Source organism: Diabrotica undecimpunctata, chromosome 3 (genome assembly GCF_040954645.1).
Source record: "Diabrotica undecimpunctata isolate CICGRU chromosome 3, icDiaUnde3, whole genome shotgun sequence".
In the NCBI taxonomy this organism is placed as follows: domain Eukaryota; kingdom Metazoa; phylum Arthropoda; class Insecta; order Coleoptera; family Chrysomelidae; genus Diabrotica; species Diabrotica undecimpunctata.
In genome coordinates, this window is record NC_092805.1 from 14256550 (window position 1) to 14280585 (window position 24036).

At 32.8% G+C, this 24036-nt stretch overlaps 3 protein-coding genes across 7 annotated transcripts in view; 1 reads left to right on the forward strand and 2 right to left on the reverse strand.

The window, feature by feature from the left end:
• LOC140436466 (breast cancer anti-estrogen resistance protein 3 homolog) overlaps positions 1 to 14018 on the forward strand; it is a 293734-nt gene extending 279716 nt beyond the window's left edge. For 2 of the 5 annotated variants that reach the window (XM_072525306.1, XM_072525309.1), the window contains one exon: positions 6763 to 14006. In XM_072525306.1, the coding sequence (XP_072381407.1) occupies positions 6763 to 7293 (531 nt within the window). In that variant the 3' untranslated portion in view covers positions 7294 to 14006. Of the gene's footprint in view, positions 1 to 6762 lie in introns of all 5 variants that reach the window. The other 3 variants (XM_072525305.1, XM_072525308.1, XM_072525307.1) reach the window with 3 other exon arrangements.
• Positions 14019 to 19571: 5553 nt separating this feature from the next.
• On the reverse strand, positions 19572 to 20072 carry LOC140435679 (uncharacterized). Its single transcript, XM_072524400.1, has one exon. It carries the CDS (start codon positions 20070 to 20072, stop codon positions 19572 to 19574), a length of 501 nt encoding a protein of 166 aa, XP_072380501.1.
• Positions 20073 to 20157: 85 nt separating this feature from the next.
• LOC140435680 (uncharacterized) lies at positions 20158 to 20745 on the reverse strand. The gene has a single exon (XM_072524401.1). The coding sequence runs from the start codon at positions 20743 to 20745 to the stop codon at positions 20158 to 20160; it is 588 nt and encodes a 195-aa protein (XP_072380502.1).
• Positions 20746 to 24036: the final 3291 nt, after the last annotated feature.

Genomic DNA, 24036 nt, shown 5'->3' on the forward strand with positions numbered 1-24036 from the left:
ATAGAAAGCTAGATTTAATTGTTTTGATGTTGGTGTTGAAGATATCTATGTCGCTATTTCTTTTTTAGTATTAAATTGCACTGCTTCATCATGTTGTTATGGGCGAGCAGTCTGTCTCAAAAATAAAAAAAAAATCAGCCCTCTATGACTTAACCTTAAGTTAATCTTAGGTACCAAGAACTTTATATAGTTGATCAAGAATAAGTCTTTATATTTTAAGTTATTTACAATAAAATATACAAGTAGCATTGCTTGCATTTTCCGCCTCTGATCCAGTGTTACAAATTTGAGTTGTTTCAAGCATACTCCGGTAAGACACCAAGTATGGATAGGAATTATATTTTCTAACATATAGATATCTTAAACCTTTTTTGTATCTTTTCAATTAAATCTCTATTTACTTCTGCATGGGGTGCCCAAACTACAGAAGCATACTCAAGATGTGGTCTTACCAAGGAATTATATAGTTTAATTATGCTATCTATCATCTTAAAATGTTTGATGTTTCTAATTATAAATCCTAACATCCTAAAAGCCTTATTAGTAGCAAGTTAAGAGAAGAGTTATCCTCCTTAACAAATGGATCACTACTTCTAGCACAAACCACATGAAAATTGGATAGCACTAAATCTAACTTTCTACCCATATAATTTACTACTGAATTTATTTGACATAGACCACATATACTTAAAAACTGATTCAGTCACAAGCTTTTATCACATGTGCCTAATGCATAATTAGATATATTAAAATCTCCAACAATAAAGACATCTACATTATCACAATCAAAGCTATCATGATTTTAGCAGTGGACTGAAATTCACAGAAAACGGGCCCATTTAAAAAAGCAGTCTGATGTTCACGAGCACAATACGCGAAACTGTCACTACTTACGAGCAAATCGCTGTAGATTGCATCTCTCAGATAGAAATTGCCTTAATTATAACTACTACAATATTTTACCAAAAAGTATTAAACAGCTAAGCTCAGAGAAGGAGATTAAACATTTCTATGAAGAATTAAGGAATGCATCTAAAAATATGAAAAAAGAGGAAGTCAGTATAATCATGGGAGACTTTAATGCCAGAATTGAAAAGGGTACAGTAGAAGGCATAATAGGCGAGTATGGATTGGGTATACCGAATGAAAGAGGAGAACGACTGATACAATTTTGTCAAGAAACAGATAATGTAATCATGAACAGCCAATTCAAACTAGCAGCTAGAAGGCTATATACCTGGAGGTCTCCCGCCGATAGCCCGCAACAAACAATTAGAAATCAAATAGATTATTTTCTAATAAATAAAAGGTTTTGTAATGCGGTTACTTCAATAAAAACATATCCTGGAGCAGATATCAACTCCGACAATAACTTATTGCTTGCTGAACTGAGAGTAAGGATGAAAAAGACTCGAAAGTTGGGCGTTATAAGAACGGTGGATATACAAAAACTGAAACAAAGCAACGTAAAACAACAAATGCAAGAAGAAATAAACACCAACATTAACGACATTGCAACACATAATAGGAAAGATATAGATACAATGTGGAACGAGATCAAAGATGTATTAATAACAACAATAAACAACATCAAACAGGAAAGACAAATAAAACAACCATGGATGACACATCAGATTTTAGAGCTTATGGAGCAAAGAAGAGAGTTTAAGAATAAAGACACAGAAAAGTACAAGGAACACCACAAAAAGGTACTTAAAGAAACAACATTAACAAAAGAATCCTGGCTGTTAGAGAAATGCTTAGAAATAGAGATCCTACAGAAAAAACATGATATATTCAATATGCACAGGACGATCAAAGAAATGGCAGGAATATACAGAACAACAATGCCCACTGCACTGTTTGATAAAGATGAAAACATACTATTCAATACGCAAGAAAAACTGGACAGATGGCAGGAATATATAGCAGAACTGTTCAGTGACAACCAACACATTGAAGTATATGACAACGTCGAGAATGGACCAACAATAACAAAATCAGAAGTAAGATCTGCTATAAGTCGTCTAAAAAAAAAACAATGAACTTGACATTATGACAAAATTATTTAACCGTATATATGAAACAGGAACTTTACCAAAAGATTGGTACATGTCCATATTTATACTACTACTACTAAGGATTTCCACAGTTTTCACTGTCTTCCTTCACTCAACCGTTTTCTCCAATTTTCCCTGTCATTCCAGTCTCCATCTCGCAGGGTTCTTTTCTCCATAGCCTCGTCGATTTCATCTCTGAATGACCTTCGGGGTCTTCCTCTCTTTCTTCTTCCAATCGGGCTCCATTCTGTGATTTTGTTTATCCAGCGTCCTCTGCCCGCTCTTCTGACGTGGCCGTACCAGGATAGTCTCTTCTCCTCTATATAGTCGATTATGTCTGATTGCACTCCCATTCTCCGCTTAATCTCTGCGTTTTCAATTCTGTCTCTTTTTGTAAGTCTACAGCTTCTCCTCAATATTTATACCACTGCTAAAAAAAGCAAATACTAAAAAATGTGAAGAACACCGAATCATTAGCCTCATGAACCACTCACTCAAAATATTCTTAAACATCATCAATGCTCGCATATACAAGAAATTGGAGGAGGGTATTGCTGATGTACAATTTGGATTTCGCAGCGGTCTTGGCACAAGATAAGCACTTTTTAGCATACAAGTATTGATACAACGAGCAAGAGATGTTAATACAGATGTCTTTACCTGTTTCATTGCAAACATCGATGACAAGGATGTAAGAATAATACATGCGTCTTGCAGACGGTTGCAATCTTTCGAGGTGTGGTGCTATCGTCGCATGCTCAGGCGTTATATCATCATATAACTAACGACGCAGTAATGCAACGTTTACAAAAAGAACCTGAGGTCCTGAAATCCATTAAAGAAAAAAAGTTAGCATACTTCGGACATATAGTGAGAAATGAAAATAAATACAGAATCCTACTATTGATATTAGAAGGGAAAATAGAAGGAAATAGAAGACCATGACGCCGCTGAATATCCTGGCTTAAGAAGTTAAGACAGTGGACAGGTATGACCACCACAGACCTATTTCGAACAGTTGCTAATAAAATACGATGGGCCATTGTGGTAGTCAACGTCCATAGAGGATAGGCACTAGCAAAATAAGAAGAAGCTGTAATAGTTTCTAAACAGTTATAACAAAATATATTCTAAAACATTGCTTTTACGGCTCAGAAGAGTACATGACTCATTGCAGATCACAGTAGCACACCTAGAATTTGCCTCTGGGGGGGGGTTTTGGTTGGTCACCGAAAATTTTTTTATGATGCTACCTCCATTTTGAGTCCTTAAAACATGTAAATAACAGTGTCGGAATAGGGTCCTGGAGGGGGGGGTTTAACCCCCAAACCCCCCCCCCCCTGGGTGCGCCACTGGCAGATCAACCATTGAACTGCTTACATGACTTTGCCATAAAATTTTCTGTTTAATACGTGTTCTTGTTTGTGATATACAGATTGAACGAATTTAAAACGGAACATACAATTTAATATATGTCTGTTTGAACTGCATTTGAAATAGAGGACCAATATAAAACTTGGACAAAAATAAATCCATACCCGGTGATAGACATTGTATCAAATATCGTTCAACTATCTGTCTTCTTTAAAGGAAAGAGGAGCTTGTCTAATAGTCGGAGAGATAGAGCCGAAATTTTGAACTGATCAGTAATATGACATTTCTCTATTGGAATATATTCATTGTAACTGGGTTAAGACTTTGCCTTACAGGCGGACGCCCCTCGTGATACAGGGGTGGCTATACAGGGATGAAGTTGTAATATTTTTCGGAAAAATTAACGATCGATAATATGGCTGAAAATTTGCCCAGAGTAAGATCTTGGTATAACTAGTCGAAATCCCAAAGGGCGGACGCGAGAGTGGATACATAAGGGGTGGCGGACAGGGGTGAAGTTGCAATTTTTTGGGGAAAAATTAACGATAAGTAATATGTCCGCCATTTTAATGGCTCATTATTTAGCCCCTAAAAACTCTAAATCCAAAAGAGCGGACAGCTGGGTTGGTACAGAGAGCCATAAAACGGGGTCAAATGTACCACTTGCCTGCGCATTTTAGGTCTCGGTAACAATTTTCAAACTGATTTTATTATGATATTTTTATACCGATTTATTTGAAAATTTGTACGCTCACTTCTGTTACTATTCTGAAAAGCGTCAAGTAGAGTTTTCCTCAAAATTTTCCAAAAAAAATTTCCGTAAATGAAAATTTTCGTAATTTTTTGAGGTAAAATCTAATTTGTAGAATCCTTTCGATTTTCTGTCAGTTATACCATGATTTTTTTCCAAAAATTTTCAAACGATTTTTCCGATAAGAAAAAAAATTTAGAAAAACTTTAAGAATTTCGTCATTTTTCTCACTCTCATTGATGTCATCACATTCATCATCTTCGTCACTTTCACTTTCAATAATATCACGTTCATTATCTGCTTCGTTTTCAATCACTACTTCTCGAACTGATTCTGGCATCTGAGGTCCACTAAACCATTTGAATTTATATGTTTCATCTTCAAACTCCCAACCATGTTCTTCAACGATCAATTCTGTTGGTACTTTTTTATGAGCATTTGTCCAAATATTTGAAATATAATGAGCTCGCAGTAGATGTTGGTGTAATTCATCTTGACATGGTGGTAAGCTTGAAGCATCGAAATTTTTTAGTTTTTTTTTTTAAAGGCTCGTTCACATCATGCAACTTATACTGCCGGTTAAATAGTGAAAATCTGACATCGTTTACTTTTCTTTTTGGAATTGTTCTCGTCAGTCCTGTTCCATATAAGTGACATATGAAAGTTTCTAAGGTTTCAAAAACTTCATTACAATCGAAGTCAGTTTCACCAAGTTGGAAAAAAGCATCTTGATACTTATTACATTTAGCGCATGCGTCTAGAATTACTGATCTAAATGAAACGCGCATCATTATTATTTTAATACTTTAAAATAATAATGATGCAAAATTAATGTCCAAACAGAATTTGTAAAATTATAATCAACTAATGAAAAAAAATTCAATCAATTTGAAAGTTAAAAAAAATATTGAAAATATCTACAAAGTAAATTTCAAAACTTAAAAAATTGATAATTCCACTATTAAATTGATTTTTATTAATAATTATTTGTAAAATGTTAACGGAATTCTACAAATTGAATTTTACCTATTGATAAATAGAAATAATATATTTTGTATTTGATTATTAATGTAATAATAAATCAAATTTTTCTTATATCTGAACAACCATTATTTATGCAATATAAATTTAAAAACCTTTTTATTGTAATAAAAAATAAGTAAAATTACTATTTGTTATACCAAAAATATTTAATAGTTAACATTATAAAATTACTTTAATTTAATAAAACATCAAATATCAAACATTTATTCAATTAAAAATTAATTCGTAAAATATTTATATTTAAGAAAAAAATTTGATTTGTAAAGTAAATATGACTTTAGTTTGAAAAAAAAGCATTATCATAATATCATTTTAAAACTACAAAATATTCTATAAAACATTCAGACGATGACGTAGAGTTTTATCAAATGTTTTAGAAAAGTTTTTCAAAATTTTTTTTTCTTATCGGAAAAATCGTTTGAAAATTTTTGGAAAAAAATCATGTCAAAATCAAAATTTTCATGTACGGAAATTTTTTTGGAAAATTTTGAGGAAAACTCTACTTGACGCTTCTCAGAATAGTAACAGAAGTGAGCATACAAATTTTCAAATCAATCGGTATAAAAATATCATAATAAAATCAGTTTAAAAATTGTTACCGAGACCTAAAATGCGCAGGCAAGTGGTACATTTGACCCCGTTTTATGGCTCTCTGTACCAACCCAGCTGTCCGCCCTTTTGGATTTAGAATTTTTAGGGGCTAAATAATGAGCCATGAAAATGGTGGACATATAACTTATCGTTAATTTTTCCCCAAAAAATTGCAATTTCACCCCTGTCCGCCACCCCTTATGTATCCACTCTCGCGTCCGCCCTTTGGGATTTCGTCTAGTTATACCAAGATCTTACTCTGGGCAAATTTTCAGCCATATTATCAATCGTTAATTTTTCCGAAAAAAAATTACAACTTCATCCCTGTATAGCCACCCCCTGTACCACGAGGGGCGTCCGCCCGTAAGGCAAAGTCTTAACCTAGTTACAATGAATATATTTCAATAGAGAAATGTCATATTACTGATCAGTTCAAAATTTCGGCTCTATCTCTTGGACTATAACTAAGCGATAGGTGGTTTGACAGCATAATAACTGCTTGTGTAGTCTAGTTTTCACAGTGATTCTAGTCAATCTATTTGGGTGGAGTTTTGACTTGTTCTTGAATGAGTTTAGAATCCAGCAGCCCGCTGAAGTATTGGATTTTTATAATATAATTATTTGACAACCTTTTGTTGGCCAACCACCTAGAGCGGAGTTGAGCCGAAATACATTGATTTCGTATGTTCCGTTTTAAATTCGTTCAATCTGTATTTAATTTACGTTTTATATTCCTTTTTTATATATTATGTATTTTTGACTACTTATTGCTACAAACAATATTTGTACCTATTTGTTAAGTAGTTAAATAAATAAACTCTAAACTCCATACGTTTACCTCCAAGCCCTTCAAGATTCCAGGATCCCACTCTGATTTTTCTAACGTGTTTTGTTAATGATATTTTTGCTATACAGTTTAATGAAATCCGCTTAATTTTTCAGATAGAGAAATTGAACACCACGTGGCACATGCTGCGACAAAAATACACCGACTCTGCCTTCAACTTCGAAGCAAAACTCCGCCCAATGTTAAAGAATATGAACAGTTGCTCAAATCCTCAAGCACCAAATACAACAATACCGCACTTGTTACCCCTGATCCTTCTTTTAGAACGTAATTTAAACGATTTTTTAACAATCAACGACCAAAATCAATTAGTTCAAACTAGTTTAGGCTTTTGGGAATGGAACACGCAGGATTTCGGCATCGGAACGCTGCTCAACCACATGGACACGGCCAGGAAGTACCTCGAAATGTGCTCCGTATATCAAAGAAACGCCGAAATCGTGTTGGGAGAAGCCAGAACCGACGAACTCACAATCGACATCTTCCGGACGGAGTTCCAGTTGAAGTTTCTATGGGGTTCGCGGGGGGCTTTCGCCAACGCTAACGAGAGGCACACCAAGTTCGAGCAGGTGTTGACTGTAATGGCAGAGAAGTATTGTAACTTGAAAAGTGATAGTGAAGTGTAGTATCAATGTGATCATTTAGTTGTAGGCATTTAATAAAAAACATGCGAAAGCGTTGAATGTTCTAAGCCATATGAGTCTCTTGTAAACACCAAGGCTGATCTCGAGCGGTTCTCGAATTATGTGGTAATAATTTGATCATTTTATAAAAAAAAACTACTAACACGTTATAATTTTATATCCTTGTAGTGTATAAACGCTATTGTGATATTAGCAATAAAATTATAATAGATTAATGCACCTTTTAATAATCAAATTTCATTTGTAAATCTAATTTCGTGGATAGGGAAAACTATCCATGTTTTATTAGGGTAATTAGAAATATAATAGAAAAAAGTTTTACACGAAGAAATCGAATATGCTCTTTTATAGCTCCATAATATAGCCCTTTCATTAGAGTAAAAACAATTTATACAGCTTATAGATTGTGGATTTCAAAAGAGCCGATTGGCCTCGTAGATTTTTTACCTGGTCAGACTCTAAAAAGATACAGTCCAGGGACCAGGGCTGTTTCGTGGTCTATCAAAGTCCACGGAGTTTCAGAGTGTATTTCCGAAGTGACCGGAATTTGTTATAAACAATTTAATTTTTACAAAACACAAATTTTTATAGTTTTACAAAATGCAATTTGTTCTTTAAAAAGAAACCTACTAAATGTTGTTTGGTAAACATTTATTCAATAATTGTAACCGGAGATACAAAATAACTTTATAAAAATACTAGCTTTAAAACTAAACCTTAATTATAATCAAAATATTATTTGTAACAAAGTTATAGCAATTATAAACGGATATTATAAGACGAAGAATTTTATGTATTATAAGTATGTCTAATTGTAGTTTTTAATGTTATAAAACCTAGTTATATGTACGTCGAACGCCTAGAACCGTATAACTAGAGAGAATAGTACTAGTCTATTTTAGCATCTGTTTCATTTAACTTATGTATAAGTCAGGCCATGTATTCTGTGGCATTACGAATAAAAGGCCCTTTTAGAAAAAGAAGAACTGTCAGCTATCACTAATGGTGATGTAAATGAAGGACTTCCGGTTTGAGAGTTTATGCAAAGAATATAGTAGAGTAGACGCATATAGAAGGACAGTTCAAATGGACGATATGGTTACGGTTATTATACTTCAAAACACTCCTTAAGAGAGCGATTGCATAAACTCAAACCGTGGCCGTCGGCTGAAAACCTTCATGAAAGATCAAGTTAGGTTAGGTTAGGAAGAGGAAAAGGAGTACGAACGGAGCTATTTATTTAACTTATGCATTCACGCTTAATCAAATTTCGATGCCATTGATTTGCAAACTGCCTTTTTTTGGTTTTTCACAACAAAATCTTTATTTTTAATATATTAAATTGTTAAATTTTTATTTTAAAACTTGAAAGTATGAAAAAGTATGAAATTTACAATATTCAAAGTATTTGCTGTTCAAATAGGTAAAAGAAATAAAATAAGACTTACTCACAATCAATTTAATTTTACTACCAAAACGACTGGTTTCGATTTCTACACTTTGCAAAGCATCTTCAGGTCAAACGGTACAAAGCAAATTAAATGATGCCGGTACAAGAATTATTAGTTAGTGATTCGGGAAACATAGTTCAAACTATCCTGTATTGCTGATGGTGGATGATCTTCGGTTAATATTGTAACTGTCTGGCAATTAGCGGGGAAGTTTCTTGAGGGGAGAGATGTTAACAAATTAAATAGGAATAAGGTATATGTGATTGTTTGTTAAATGAAAGTGATGTTTTATATCATTTAAATTATTAAAAGTTATTTATATTTATTCAAGAGATATATTTTAGAAATGTGTGTTAATTTATTGAAGTTTTTACAATAAAAGGACAGTTGTATGACAGTTGAATGAAATTCGATGTACAATTTTGTGGGTGTGCAATTTCTTTAACTTGTAATTATCAAATTTTTGATAAAGTGCATTTGATTTCTATTTTGGCAGAAAATTGTAATGTCAGATATGTTAAAATTATTAAAACTAAAACAATTAAGGACAATTAGGGACAAACAGAACACAATTAAAAGGACAAAACAGACATTAAATTTTAAAAGGGGGACTTATGGGCACTACATCACGTTGTAGGAGAGGAACTGGTAAAATTGAGTTTTTTTTTTTGTCTACTAGTGACTAGTAGACACTAATGGATCCAAAGTTTGCTCGGAATCCAGCTTGTTCTCTACTTTGATATAGGTCTAATTTCTTGTCTAATCTTGTGGTGATTACTCTCGTGAAAAGTTTATAAAGATGGTTTAACAGACTGATTGCTCGGTAATTTTCCAGATCAGTTTTTTCTCCTTTTTTGTGCAAAAAAAAACATTTTTTTTACACAAAAAATGTTTATGTACTATTATGTAAAATATAAATAAATACAGTATTTAGTTAAGCCATCTTCTTATTGTATTTAACAGATCCCCCACTCTTAATTTATTATGTATTTTGTTACTTATTTCCTATCTTTGATTGTGCATTAATATTTATATTGATATAAGTACTTATTTCAATGTTTTAACCATTTTACTGCTGAGACTAGTCTCTTCTTGAAGTTCTTCTTCGTTGACCTCGTTATAAATATTTTTACAAGTTTTTTTTTTTAATTTTCAATCAGAAATACAGGAGACTCCCAGTGACAGAGATTTTTTCAAGCACGTTCTATCAGTGCAAATAGGGGGCAAGTCTTCGAGAGGTGGTAAGAACACATATAATTTTTTGGGCATTAATAAATTAATTAACTTCTGACGAAATAAATTGTAATCGTGAAAAACACTGTCTTTTCGAATTCTTGCCGAATTTCTAATTTTTTTTTTGTCCATTTTCTGTACTGCTTAATTTAAGATTAAGTTTCTTTTCGATAAATAATGCACAAATTTAAATTCTAGATTTATGTTCTTGACATATTATAAGTAGAATGGTGGCCACTAGGGCGCATTTTGATCTCCGCAGCTTGAACCGTAAGCGCATCCTCTTCGCGCATGTAATTATTTTATTCTACTTCGCGCATAACTGTCGTTTATATGGTTCTGGGCCTTCTGCACGGATCGGCACGCGCTGTAAAACTGCTTTATGGCATTAAAAAATATATTTAGACGTACTTATAATACATAAAAATTTTCGTCTGGGATCGTACAATATAACTATGTAACTTGCTTTGCTAAAATCTAAAGTTTTAGTAGCTAACAGAACTTATAAACAAATTATATGCCTTTTTTAATAAAAATATCCGTTTATAATTGTTATAACTTTGTTATAAATAATATTTCAATTCTAATAAAGGTTTAGTTTTAAAGCTGGTAGTTTTTCCTTAATTTGAGCTGTTACAAAGTTATTTTACTCAAAATGCAGCCGAGTTAGAAGTGAAAAATCACCTAAATCCCGGAATTTAGCAATCTCCGCTTATAATTGTTGAATCAAGGTTTAATAAACATCATTTTGTAGGTTTTTTTTGAAAAGAAACAAATTGCGTTATGTAAACATGATTAATATTAATTTGAGGAAGTGGTTCGGGCTCACATCGGTCGAACTATTCAGAAGCGCCGCAAACAAGATCAGAATTGCCATGTTAATAGCCAACGTTCGCAACGGACAGGGCACTTGAAGAAGAAGAAGAAGATTAATATTATTTTTGTTAGCTTACGAATTACAATCATTTGAACAATTAAATTGTTTGTAACAAATTCTCGTCACATCCGACGCAAATCAAGTGTGATATTCGAATAAGAATACACTCTGAAACTCCGTGGACTTTGATCGACCACGAAACAGAACTGCCCCTAGACTAGAATTATTGTTAGACGTTATCGCCCTTAAATAAATCTTGTCATCAAACTGTTTCCCATCATTGTCAGGACGCCAAAATGTATTTGTTCGCTGGATTATATTAGACTAATTAATTAATGTAATCTACGAACAAACGTTTTTGAATTTAGCTTTTATATTTGTGACACCTTCAGATTCCTTGAGATCAGCCGACAAACATTTTTGCATATATACAAAAATCAAATTTTAGATACAAATATTTGTACAGACGCTAACGCAATCGAACAGACGAAATACACCTATTTATACAAATTTGAGCAAAATGATGAGGCTGTTAAACATTGCTCAATATTTTAGACACGAAATCATCGCAGCGGAGTTATTAAACCTCGTTCTTTCATTGTACACAGGTATATCATAATGGATTAATAACTCCGCTAGTGCTAATTTTAAATATCAAACAGATTGTATGGAATTCTTTTTATATAACGCTTGTAAAATTTAAGGGGCACCTATTTACATCTAAATGGTAAAACTTTTTATTAAATCATATTATCAATTATTTCAAATATCGTAAATAAAGCACAAAACACATAATGTATACTTTAAAAAAAATGTTCATTATTTTATCCATATATCTAGGTTCTTGTTAGAATAATCTCTTTTTAAAGTAAATTTATACCAGCTAGTCTAGTCGTATAACGTTAATGCATACCAAGTAGCATAAAAAACAATTGTATAAAAAACTAACGATTTTTTCTTGAAAAAAATGTACGAATTGACAAAACATTACAAATAAAAATCTCAAGGTTTAAAAACACTATTTTAAAATTTTACTTATCAATCTTTAAAAAAAGTTTTTGGTGATTGGTGAAATAATTAACTATTCACATTATTAAATTTGGATAGAAAGGGCTGAACCGTCCAATTATACCATGATCCAGGCAACAAGAGGAAGAAATTCTAAGAACTACATTACATACTAGTTAATTATGGAAGATGGTACTAACATGGGGTCAAACATTGTAGAAAATTGTGCCAATGTAACAAAATTAAATGTATCGAGAGCAGTGCCGGTATGGCCGTGGTAAAAACTTGGATTTAAACCAGTTCCTTTTGCATTTTGATTTGAAATTATTTTATGCTGTTTAAATCTGACAATAACCCTTTGGTTAGTTTGTACTATGTATTTTTAGCTAAAAGTTCCGCAAAAGATACTATAAATGTCTGTAGTATGGTGATATGGCTACTTTTTTATTTTTTTTTATTTATTGACATAGTTCTATTTTCAATTTTGGATGATACTATTTCAATTAATTTTTAACGTTTCCGAAAAGTAATTGTGTTCGAATTTTTCAACACAGTGCGAAGTTTTGGATATAACCTCATCAATCGTAACAAAACGGCGTCCTTCGAGCTAGTTTTAAAATTTGGGAACAGGAATTAGTCACGCGAGGATCAATGTGGCGAGTACGATGTATGAAAGATCAATTAATATCCAATCGGAATCATCTTTCAAGCGCAATAGCCGATTTGTAAGAGGTGTCGTCTTTTGTCCACACTCTGTCCACACTCACCTCGTTGATCACGCTATTAGTGCGACAAGCTGAATAATAATACCTGATTATTTAAAACCTACTCCAGTGTCTAAGATATGCCATATAATAGGAATTGTCCCTCTCAACATAAAAAGAAGCGTGGATTCCAAAATTGAAAAAAAAATAAACAAAGACTAAAAGTAAAGTAAAACTAAAGAAGAACTGACTGCAAATCGGTATACCTTACACCGTACGAAGCGCCGTAATAAGTTCAGAACCTGTACTTCACGATGTAAGTTAAATTTAAAGCAGTAGGGGTATTCAGGAGGTGACAGATGCGACTGTGGCCATGAGCACCTTTTGGGTTGTACGCAGTCGAGACACGAATGCACTCTACTTGACTTAATGCCAGTCAAGTAAAAGGCCAACCAAGGGGCGTAGTATTAGCGGTAAAGGATTTAAATAAGTGATCCGAACACGAAAAGTAAATTAACTCTATTACATCCTAAATTATTTTTGTAACTTTCTCAACAAAAACTAACCATATAACGTTATTAATGAAAGTTAATGAATTTTATTTTAAACATTAAAATAAAAGTTTAGATGTAAATTGGCAAGCCCCTGATTATTTCAAGCACTGTATCATAATGTTTATTTATTTTATTAATTTTAACCACTTTCCAAACAATTTGCTTGTGCGACGTTTAATTTTTACATATCAAAATTACTTGTTTGAACAATTCGAGAAAACAACCAATGTACACCTCCAAAAACAAACCAAATCGCTTTTGGTTTTGATTTATACGAGAAGAAATGTAAATTTACGCTTCAGATAGTTTTATTATGTAGGTATTTTAGACTTTTTATAAAAGGTGCTCATTTATTATAATGTAAGGAACATTTGGTCTAATAATGTAAATCAAAGTAAAGGAATTTTTATTACATTTAATCGTTTCATAAATGACAATACAAGGAAGACTGTACGATATGTCACATGTTATTGCAAATACGAATTGTTTTTGTATCATTTACAGGATGTTTTATATCTGTACGATTTTAGTTATAATTAAATACATCTGCAATGATTTCAAATAGAAGAAAGCGGTTTTATATATTGTCCATTCAGCACATCCGTTCAATAATCAAATCATGATGATAAAACTGATTTTTTGTCTTGAAGTATTTATTTTGTCTTGAAATAATATAAACACAATTTATAACGAAAAAGAAGTGTTGGAAAAGTACTATCTCAGAAACACACTGCCAATGAGATGGCATATATGTAAAGTGTTGCTCATCTTAAATCATATTTTATATAATAAGGTAAACAATATATTGTAGTTTTTAAAATAAGTTTAATTGAAACCATTGACTAAAATTTGTATACAGGGTGAACTACAAAACAAAATTACGATTTTCTCAATTTTTTTAAATGGATTACCCTGTATTTTATTTTTTATAAATATTGTTTTTATGATACTCTTTCATTTTTATATAGCATTCCCTCTACCTAAACTCATTATTTTCCAAAATATTTTTAGTTTTCTTTCATTTTCGGGAATACGAGTGATAATATAACAAAATTATTTTTATTCAATAAATAACTAACAAAAAATATCAACCATAATAATATGTAATGAATGTAACAATTAATGTGATATTAAGGAAATAAGTCTAAAGTAAATGGTAAAAGAAATAATAAATTAGACTTACTCACAATCAATTTAATTTAACTAATCAGACGACCGGTTTCGCTTTCTACAATATGCAAAGCATCTTCAGGTCACGATACAAAGTTAAATAAATGCTGAAAATAATAAACCCATATTAGGGTGTTGTCTAATAAAGATAAAACAAAGATAGGTGATATAAATTATATAAATTACAGTAATTATGCCAATATTACATGTCTGTGGTTTTTCAAAATGAATAAAATGTTTAAGCAGACAAGGTAAGACCCACAAATTGGTAAATTAGTCTAATAAACTGTAATGAATTAATAAATAAACAAATAAATAAAACATTACTTACATGCCGGTACTCTATTAATTGATGGTTGAAAGAACATGGTTCAAACTATCTTGTATTGTTGATTGGAGAATTCAAGTCAACTATTGTAATTGTTTAACAGTAAACGGGGAAGTTCTTGAGGAGACAGATTTTATCCAATGAAGTAGAGATAGGTAAATGTAATTGTTTGTTTGATGAAAGTAATGTTCTATACCATTAAGTTCTTTAAAGTTATTTATATTTATTCTGGAGATATATTTATGAAATGTGTGTTATTTATTGAGATTTTTATTTTTGTTTTGGAAGGTGACAGTTGTGAGACAATGAATAAGAATAGATGTATAAATTGTGTGGGTGTGCAATTATTGGACGTTGAAAATATCTTCCATTAACAAGTTGGAAGCCTTCGAAATGTGGACCTTGCGAAGAATGTTCCGCATACCATGGACAGATAGGGTGAGAAACGAGGAAGTCCTAAGAAGAGCAAATACTGAGAGAGAATTGCTCAGCTTGATCAAGGCACGAAAGATTGGATACCTGGGCCACATCCTGAGAGGGGAAAAATACGCAATCCCTCAACTAATTATCCAAGAACTGGACAGGCGTAACTAACACTGGCGAACTTTTGCATGCCGCAAAAGACAGACGTCTGACCTTAAGATAATTCGCCAACGCACTATAGGTGCACGGCACCATAAGAAGAAGAGCAATTATAGCAGCTTGTAACTTTATCAAAGAAAACATTGAGAAAACCGTAATTTTGTTTTGTAGTTCTCCCTGTATACAGTTTTTTGTCAATGATTTCGATTAAACTTAATTTAAAAACTACAATATATTGTTTACTTTATTATATGGTCATATCTTGTTAAATACTCTGTATAGTACTGCAAAATCCAATACTATAAGCACAAGAATTGAGAAAAATACAAATTTGAAAAAATATATAGGGTGTTCGATTTAAAAAATTGTATATTCGCTATGCCACGTAGTTATTAATTACCCTGTAGAATTCGAAGGACCATAAATACAATTAAATCAAGAAAATTGGAATATCTCGGACATAATACACGTGGAGAGAAATACACCTTGCTCCAACTGATTATGCAAGGAAAGATCCAAGGAAAGACAAACATAGGGAGGCGTAGAATGTCATGGCTGCGCAACCTGAGAGAGTGGTACAGATGTACATCAAATGAACTTTTCAGAGCAGCCGTCTCAAAAGTCCGAATAGCTATGATGATTGCCGACTTCTGCCGCGAAGATGGCACTTAAAGAAGAAGATTTCCACATATTTTCCAATTATGGAGAATATCATTTCATACAAAGGTCCATAAATACAATTAAATCAAGAAAATTGGAATATCTCGGACATAATACACGTGGAGAGAAATACACCTTGCTCTAACTGATTATGCAGGGAAAGATCCAAGGAAAGACAAACATGGGAGGCGTAGAATGTCATGGCTGCGCAACCTGAGATAATGGTACTGATGTACATCAAATGAACTTTTCAGAGCAGCCGTCTCAAAAGTCCGAATCGCTATGATGATTGCCGACCTCCGCCGCGGAGATGGCACTTGAAGAAGATTTCCACATATTTTCCAATTATGGAGAATATCATTTCATACATTAAATAATTTTTTTGGATATTATATACCATAATGGAATTATTGACCGATATCGCATTAAAACTGACCCTGAATGTGAAGACAATATATAGAACACGCTTTAAAAAAATAGACACAACCTATTAAAATTATTAATGGAATTGTTTAGACGGTTATGTTCCATTCGGCTTTTTATTTTAAATTTTAATTTTGTATGTATATAAGCTAATAAGTTTTATACTGTACTGACGTTCTCCATTATCAGAACAAGACGCCACATGATAGGTGATGTCAATCGAACTGTTTTGTTGAGGGCTTTATTCGAAATAAAACAAAATTATCTATGCTGTCTGGAGAACACCGACATTTTGAATTCTGTCTGTAAATTTATGTGAAATTTATATGAAAAATAATATTGCAATAAAATATTAAGCCACATATGAACAAACAAACATTTTATTAATCTTGTCAGTAAAGACTTCAATTTGTTTGGAATCACAACCTCAAAAAAAAATTGGCGCCAACTGCTATACGTAATAAATGATTTAAACGATTTTACTTTCACAAAACAAATAATACAAAATTAAAATTAGAAATAAGGCTATTTTTATTTCCTTGAAAAGTTTTAAATTGATATTTACTCTTTGCCGAATGGAAGTTTTAGCTACATACAAACAACACAAATTTAAACATTTTTTTTAATTTGAATTATTCTTTCCATTCATTTCATAGAATTGTAAATTTTTAGATATATTACGAATGGTTCTTTTGATGGAATTGTGAATCAAAATTAGAAAATATCATTTGAAGATTGAATTATAACCGTTTTATTTGTTATTGCAGTGTACCTCAAAATTTGCATTTGTATTACTCTTAATAGATCAGTCAGTGGCTTGTATGAAAGTATTGGCTTTTATTATATTGAACTGGACTAAAGCACAATACGATTTAGATGATATAGTATTTCTGTTTTATGACTTTTGTGATCAAACCATAAGTACTCAAAAAGGGCAGTCAAATTCAGCACTGTTAAGCTTTATTATGAAAGGTTACTGAGTGGTACGTAAATTAAATTTTTTCCAACAAGTTCTTTATTACTTTAATATTATCCACGTTTTTTAGAGCTTTCATCCCTGTCTGTATTGATGTCCATTTTAATATCAATTCGGGAAATTGTTGTTTCCTCTTCTTTCCAATTTATCACATCAGAATAATTGTTGTTATAGTCAGTTATGCTGAGGTTTCATCGCGCAGGTTTTAAGATTTTAACGTTTTAGTTAAGAAAATCGTGTCAGGCATAAATCTGTCTGAATGAGGATCCATTTACATATCAGAGATGTTCAAACGTTTAATACCCATTTGATAATAATAATCCAAGATATAGGTAATCAAGTTTCAGATATATCCGTGATTATTAATCACCGCGCGTTTCGTCGTCTTAAATGTGTGCTTCAAATTAACAGCCAGAATAATAGGAAAGAAAATTAATTACTAAAATTTGGTAAACAAGAACAAGACTTTGAGAGAGAGAGAGAGAGAGAGGGGGGGGGGAATAAGAAATGAGGAAATTAGAACGAGATGTGAAATGTAAGAGAAACTAGTGAACCAGACAGAAGAAAATAGAAAATAATCGACATTTACAAATATCGTTTGAAAGCGGATTTGTGAAAATAACTAAATACCACAAGCTAAAGAGAAGAAGAGTAACATTACGTTCAAGATAAAGGTGGTCGGACAAGGTTAACCTATATGATAAGGCTTTAATCAAAATAAAATTGTACATAATCCAACAAAACAATAAGATAATACAGTGACACTAACTTACATGTCAAATACTGACAAATCTGAAAGGATACAGTTGTCTACAATATTTAAAGTCTACAACCAATGTAAATGAAGGAGATTAATATCGCATCAGTCTCCCACGCTATACTGTGGTAAAATGCAAATACGGAGCTAAATGATGAACTCTTTCAGATCTTCTAGGGGCTCTTGAAAGAGGCGATGAGCCACCAGTATCTCTAAGAGCATCAGCACGAAGACCTCCTGTAAAAGTAGGTACTACAGCTTTCTTCAATGAAGCAGTACATAATCCAACAAAACGATAGAAGAATAACTTCTATCCTGTAATGACACTGACTTAAATGTCAAATACTGACAATCCTGACAGGATTCAGTTTTCTTTAATTAGTTATTTATCCTTTGAATATATGTAAGGTATGTGCAGGTAATATGGCCACCTTAAGAACTTTTGTCCGTATTTGTGGCCAAATATAATTTTTTTAAAAAGTAACTGTTATTACATTTACATGGGTTATCTAAATATATATTTATTGTATAATTTTTCAAAAATTGATGAAAATATGATATTTATGACTTAATTAAAAAAATACTGCTATTGGCCATATTACCAACATGGTGTCGCTAATATGGCCACTCTACAGAAAGTAAAATTTTATATCTAATTATGAAGCTTAACACAAAATAGAATAAAATAGTTTCAGATTTTTTAACAGTTTTATTACATGTTAAGCAAATACAGTACAGAAACTTAATATTGTCTTATTTTTCACAATCTGGGCATAAGAACGTATCAATTTTGTCTTTAGCTGTGAGACCCATGCACTCTTCGTGGATATAAGTGCTACATACGCTACACAGTCTCATATCTACCATCCTGTCTTCCTTGCATAATTTGCAGAACCAAGATTCTTGTTTTTTTATTTCCTTTTTCTTAGCAGGCAAGGTCTTAAATTTGTTTTTTGGATTGGGTAATTTTCGTACCATTGACGAGACTCTTTTACCATCTGTAGTATGCGTATTGGCTTCAATATTTTCTGAATCACTTTTTCCAATACATCTACCGAATAAATCTTTAGTAACAACTTGGGCTCGACTGTTGATAGCTGGTTTTCTAGGCTTTTTGTTATCGTTCTTTATTGCTGCATTTTCAGGTGTTTCGAGCATAATTGTGAATGAAGTATTTTGGATGTTTGAGAAATCACTGTGATCGTCTTCTGAATCAATAACTTCATCACTGCTAGAATCATGCAAACTAAAGGATAAGTCAGAGTTGCTACTATCAGTGTCTAGAAATGGTTTTTCCGGGCGATTCTTCGGTTGAAAATCCGAAGTAGAGGGACGACAAGAGTTACTACTATCAGTGACCAGACATACTTCTTTTGAGTTATTTTTCGGTTGTAATACCAAAGTAGAATGACAACGGTAATATTTTTGTTGAATGCCTGAAGTTGATGGCATGGATAAATCATCTGCTTTATTAGAAGCGTTAGTTTCTGATAATGTGACATTCTCTGTATCTTCCTGATGTTGGTATGTGATAGTACTAGGGGCAAAACGCTGTCTCTGGGATAGCTTCTGGGTTGAATAGATAAATTTCCGTTGAAGAAAACCCCGATTTTATATTAGATGGTGTCATTGTTTTGTCCCAAACTGTAGAAAAAATTGCCCCAAATCTCTGTTTGGTAATAACACGATCGCTATGAATAGAATAATATTTCATAACTTCATCATCCCAGTAATATTCAAAGGCTCTAAATACAGCTTTGTCCATTGGTTGGAGCTCGTGAGTAGTATTACTAGGTAAACAGTATAGAATAATTTCGTATCTATCGGCAGTTTCTACAATAGTGTGATCCAAATGGCATCTTGCACCATCAAATATGATAATATATGGACCAGCAACCTTAAATTTTGAAAAGTGTTGAAGCCAAACTGAAAACGTTTCAATATTCATGCTACCTTTTGCAGTCATTTGAACAACAGCACCTGGAGGTAGTGAGTCAACCCATCCTGGCTTACTACGTTTACCCTTAAAAAGTACCATTGGAGGGATTGCTGTACCGAGAGCATTACCACAAGACACAATGGTAACACTTTCTCCATGTTCGTTTGCAAGAACATGTACTCTTCTAGCCCCTTTTTGCGCCAAAACTTTCTGCTGGTGAAGTGCAATCTTTCTCATCTACATTATATATCCGTTCGGGCTTATCAAGTATGTCCATTTCTCTTAAAATACCTTCCAGCTTAGTAAAATGATCTTTTACAATAAATTTATTAAGCTTTTGTGCCCTAGCCGGATTTAAGTTTTGTGCTTTCCTAGGTCTGATTTGAGGATTGCGCTTCATAAAACCACGTAGCCAATAACGACCAGCTATTCCTTTACTTTCTTGAAAAGGATTTGGGATATTATTGAGTTCTGTAAACCGATATACACACTTACAAAGTACCCTTGCAGTAAGTGGATATCCAATTTGCGAAAGACGGATAATACGTTGAACTAATTCTGCTTCTTGGGCATTTGTAAGTATAGTCTTTCGCCCTAGACAAGACTTTACTTGTTTTCCCTCTTCTAAATATCGTCGAAGTGTCCGCCTTGGGATGTGATATGTACGACTAGCTGTGTTAACTGCGGTCCCATTTTCCACCGCTCTTAAAGCTGCTGACAAATTTTCTTTCGTCCAGTTGCCTCGTAGGCCCCTGCGCTGATACTGGAGCATTTTTTATTTCTGTAATAAAAGAAATAATATCAATACAGCAAACAAAATATGTAATATGGCCACGTAAGATAAATATGGGCATGGCCATATAACCCTACTTTTCACCTGGCCATATTACTCAACACTGTATTTTGATATTTTGTCTAAGAAAAACTGTATTAAATCAAAATTTATACAATAAAATAAGAACATGTACATGATTTTGAAGGTATACGAAACATGTAAGTACAATTAATATATTTAAAACTTACCTATTAGATCCAGTTAAGATTTTTTTAAAAATTACGAAATTAATAACCAGCTTCTGCAATGACGAATTTTCACAACAATGGTGTATGGTTCTGACGTATAGAGAATGTAGCACCATCTGTTTAACAATTTCGGCACTAAATGTGTATTACTATGCTAATATCAAGAGTTCTACCGTTTAAACATAAAAATAGTAAGAAATTTGTTGGATGGCCATATTACTGTACATGGCCATATTACCTACACCTACCTTACATATATTTATCCGCCCTGATGATCAAATTTAAAAGTTTTCGTGTTATGTCTTACACAATGCAAGATTGCGCAAGTCTATGTCTAGAATTCACAGATATCTTCCTGGTCCGTCCATTCTGAAGCCTGAGTTGTCTGTTCCATCTGCCCCATCCCTCTTTTGGGCAGATGTCTACCTGGAAAGATACTTCAGGTGTATATTTGGGTACCACATGGTCAGAAGTCATCATCCATACGATTCGCGTTCTCAAACGACCGTGCTGCCAACTGCTGTCAAAATAGATAACTACTAAAATAGGGATAAATGTCAAAAATTTCAATAAATTAGAGTTTAAAACTGGTATAAATTTCATTAAATTTTAAAAATAATGAGTTTGCTTGCCTTTCAACTAGGGGTCTTAAAATATCCTATCAAATTTACAATGTCAATAAACGATATCCCTATTTCGTCCGCCATCTTTCAAAACAAGTGCTGCCATCTATAGTCGTTTGAGAACGGGAATAGCCCTAATTTCATTCTTAACTGGGTACTTATGAGACAATTAATTTTTATTCAGTAAACTCGCAGTTTATCTCAAAATAATGTCTTAGTTACAATACAATGCTGCCACTGTGATAAAAACCTGGCCTAATATCTTTTACAGTTGTTTATGAATATATTATTTATATTAAACTTACGTTACTAAAATAAGAGGTTTTATCATTTACAGTGATTAGATGTAGGTACTGTTTTAATTAAATATATCCCAACCTTGTTCCTATTTAATATCAAACAACTTTGCTGTGAATTTTGAGTACCACTGAGACACTTCAAGCGAGCCTCAAACGGACCTCACGAATATATTTTTATTTATTTCAAATACGTACCAAAAGGGTGTACTAGTTTAAATACTTTCTCTGGTCCAGTTGAGTTTGCTTAATATATAGGGTGTCCCATTGTAATTTTATCATTAAAAAAATGTTCAAAATGGTTTTACTATTATTTATAGTAATTTATTTGACCTTAACATAATTTGTTCCTTAATGTTTTTTATATGTACAAATGTATTTATTATCGATTATCTTTAGGAATCCGTCTTGTTTTTTAAGTATCAAAGTCTCCAGCATGTAGAAGTTCTACTGTCATTAATTCCTAATTTCTGTCTGGAAAGTCTCAAAATTTCACCTGCATTTAGAATTCGTCACCAAACTCTTATATCTCGCAACCAAGAATGTTGCTTTTACTCTGGGCCTCTTCTTCTTTCTATCTGAATCTCCTATTTATTACCTCTTATTATATACTTATGCCATATAGGAAACTTTTCGATGTTTTATCGTTTGTGACAATTCACGTTCGGTTCCAGCTCTTTTTAGCATTTTCCCTATTGTGACATGATCAATCCATGATATACGCAGGATGTTTCCTTATTTCAAACGATTCTAGGCGATTTATTAATTTAAATTTAAGGCACCATCGTTCATTACCATATTATCGGTCATATGTAACATTTTACAATTTTCCTCGGAGGACAAAGTATAATCCTAGAGATGACAAAACTTAGATATACAAAAACTAATATTGCACTGCAAGATACCAAAGCATGGAGAGACTGCATAATGATACCAATGTTCAAGAAAGAAGATAAAGAAGACTCCAACAATTATAGAGATATAAATTTACTGAACACCGCACTTAAGCTTACCACAAAAATCCTCCAACAAAATCAAAAAACTAACAACTTTATCAGATGAACAACAAGGATTCAGATACGGAAGATATTGCGTAGACGCCGTGTTTGTACTAAGACAAATCACAGGAAAGGCCATCGAGTGTAATAAACCAGCATATCTATGTTTTATAGACCTGACAAAGGCTTTCAATCGCATCCAAGTCGAAGACGTCTTACACCTACTGTATAAAAGAAACATAGCAATCAATATTATACAAACCATCGAAAACATATACCAGTACAAAGCGGAGTCAGAGAGAGAGGGTGACTCTTTAAGCCCACTTCTCTTGAATATAATAATGGACGAAATAATACAAGCAGTATGTAAAGGCCATGGTTACAGAATGTGGAACAAAGAAATCCAAATATTATGTTATGCAGACGACGCCGCATTAATCGCCGAGACATAAGACGAGCTCCAAAGTTTAACACACATCAAACGTCATATATGTTTAACACACACAAAAATTTACCAAACAATAAACAAATAAGTCCGTGCACCAACAAGACAGCGAGCAGCATGTAAACAGTTACTGTCACTCGCACTGCAAGTCCTTTGATTTCCCTTAAAAAACCCGCCAATAAAGGGAGCGTACGACAGCGGCAGTGGCATGAATAATGGCAGCTCGAGCGACGTATTTACTTACTCAAGCTGCCAACTTCCCTGCTTACGGCCGTGGAAGTAAGCTGCACATAAAGGGGGTAATAGACTAGGAAAGAGGAAAATGGAAACAAAATGAAGAACTTTAGGAAAAGAAGAATAATAAAGAACTTTATGTAGATATACCTTTTGCTTGGTTTTGAATCGCTATCTGGAACATCTCCTCTACATAGACATTGAATACTAAAGGAGATACAATACAACCCTGACATACACCTCTTGTTATTTTCATTTCTTTAGTTGACAGTGAGTTTTTGATCCATAGCTTACCAGATGGATTCCAACATAGATTTTTCTTTAGCAGTCCAAAGAAAGTAAGCATCACCTACCAGCATATGCTATATAAAACAGCGTATATTAAAAATAATTATGTCTTCAAAATCTGGAAACTATATTAAAATTAATGGATTATTTAAAGAC

What these genes read in the sequence shown, in the direction of transcription:
- LOC140435680 (XM_072524401.1), bottom strand. Translation starts at nt 20,745, where the DNA reads ATGCTCCAGTATCAGCGCAGGGGCCTACGAGGCAACTGGACGAAAGAA.
- LOC140435679 (XM_072524400.1), bottom strand. Translation starts at nt 20,072, where the DNA reads ATGGTACTTTTTAAGGGTAAACGTAGTAAGCCAGGATGGGTTGACTCA.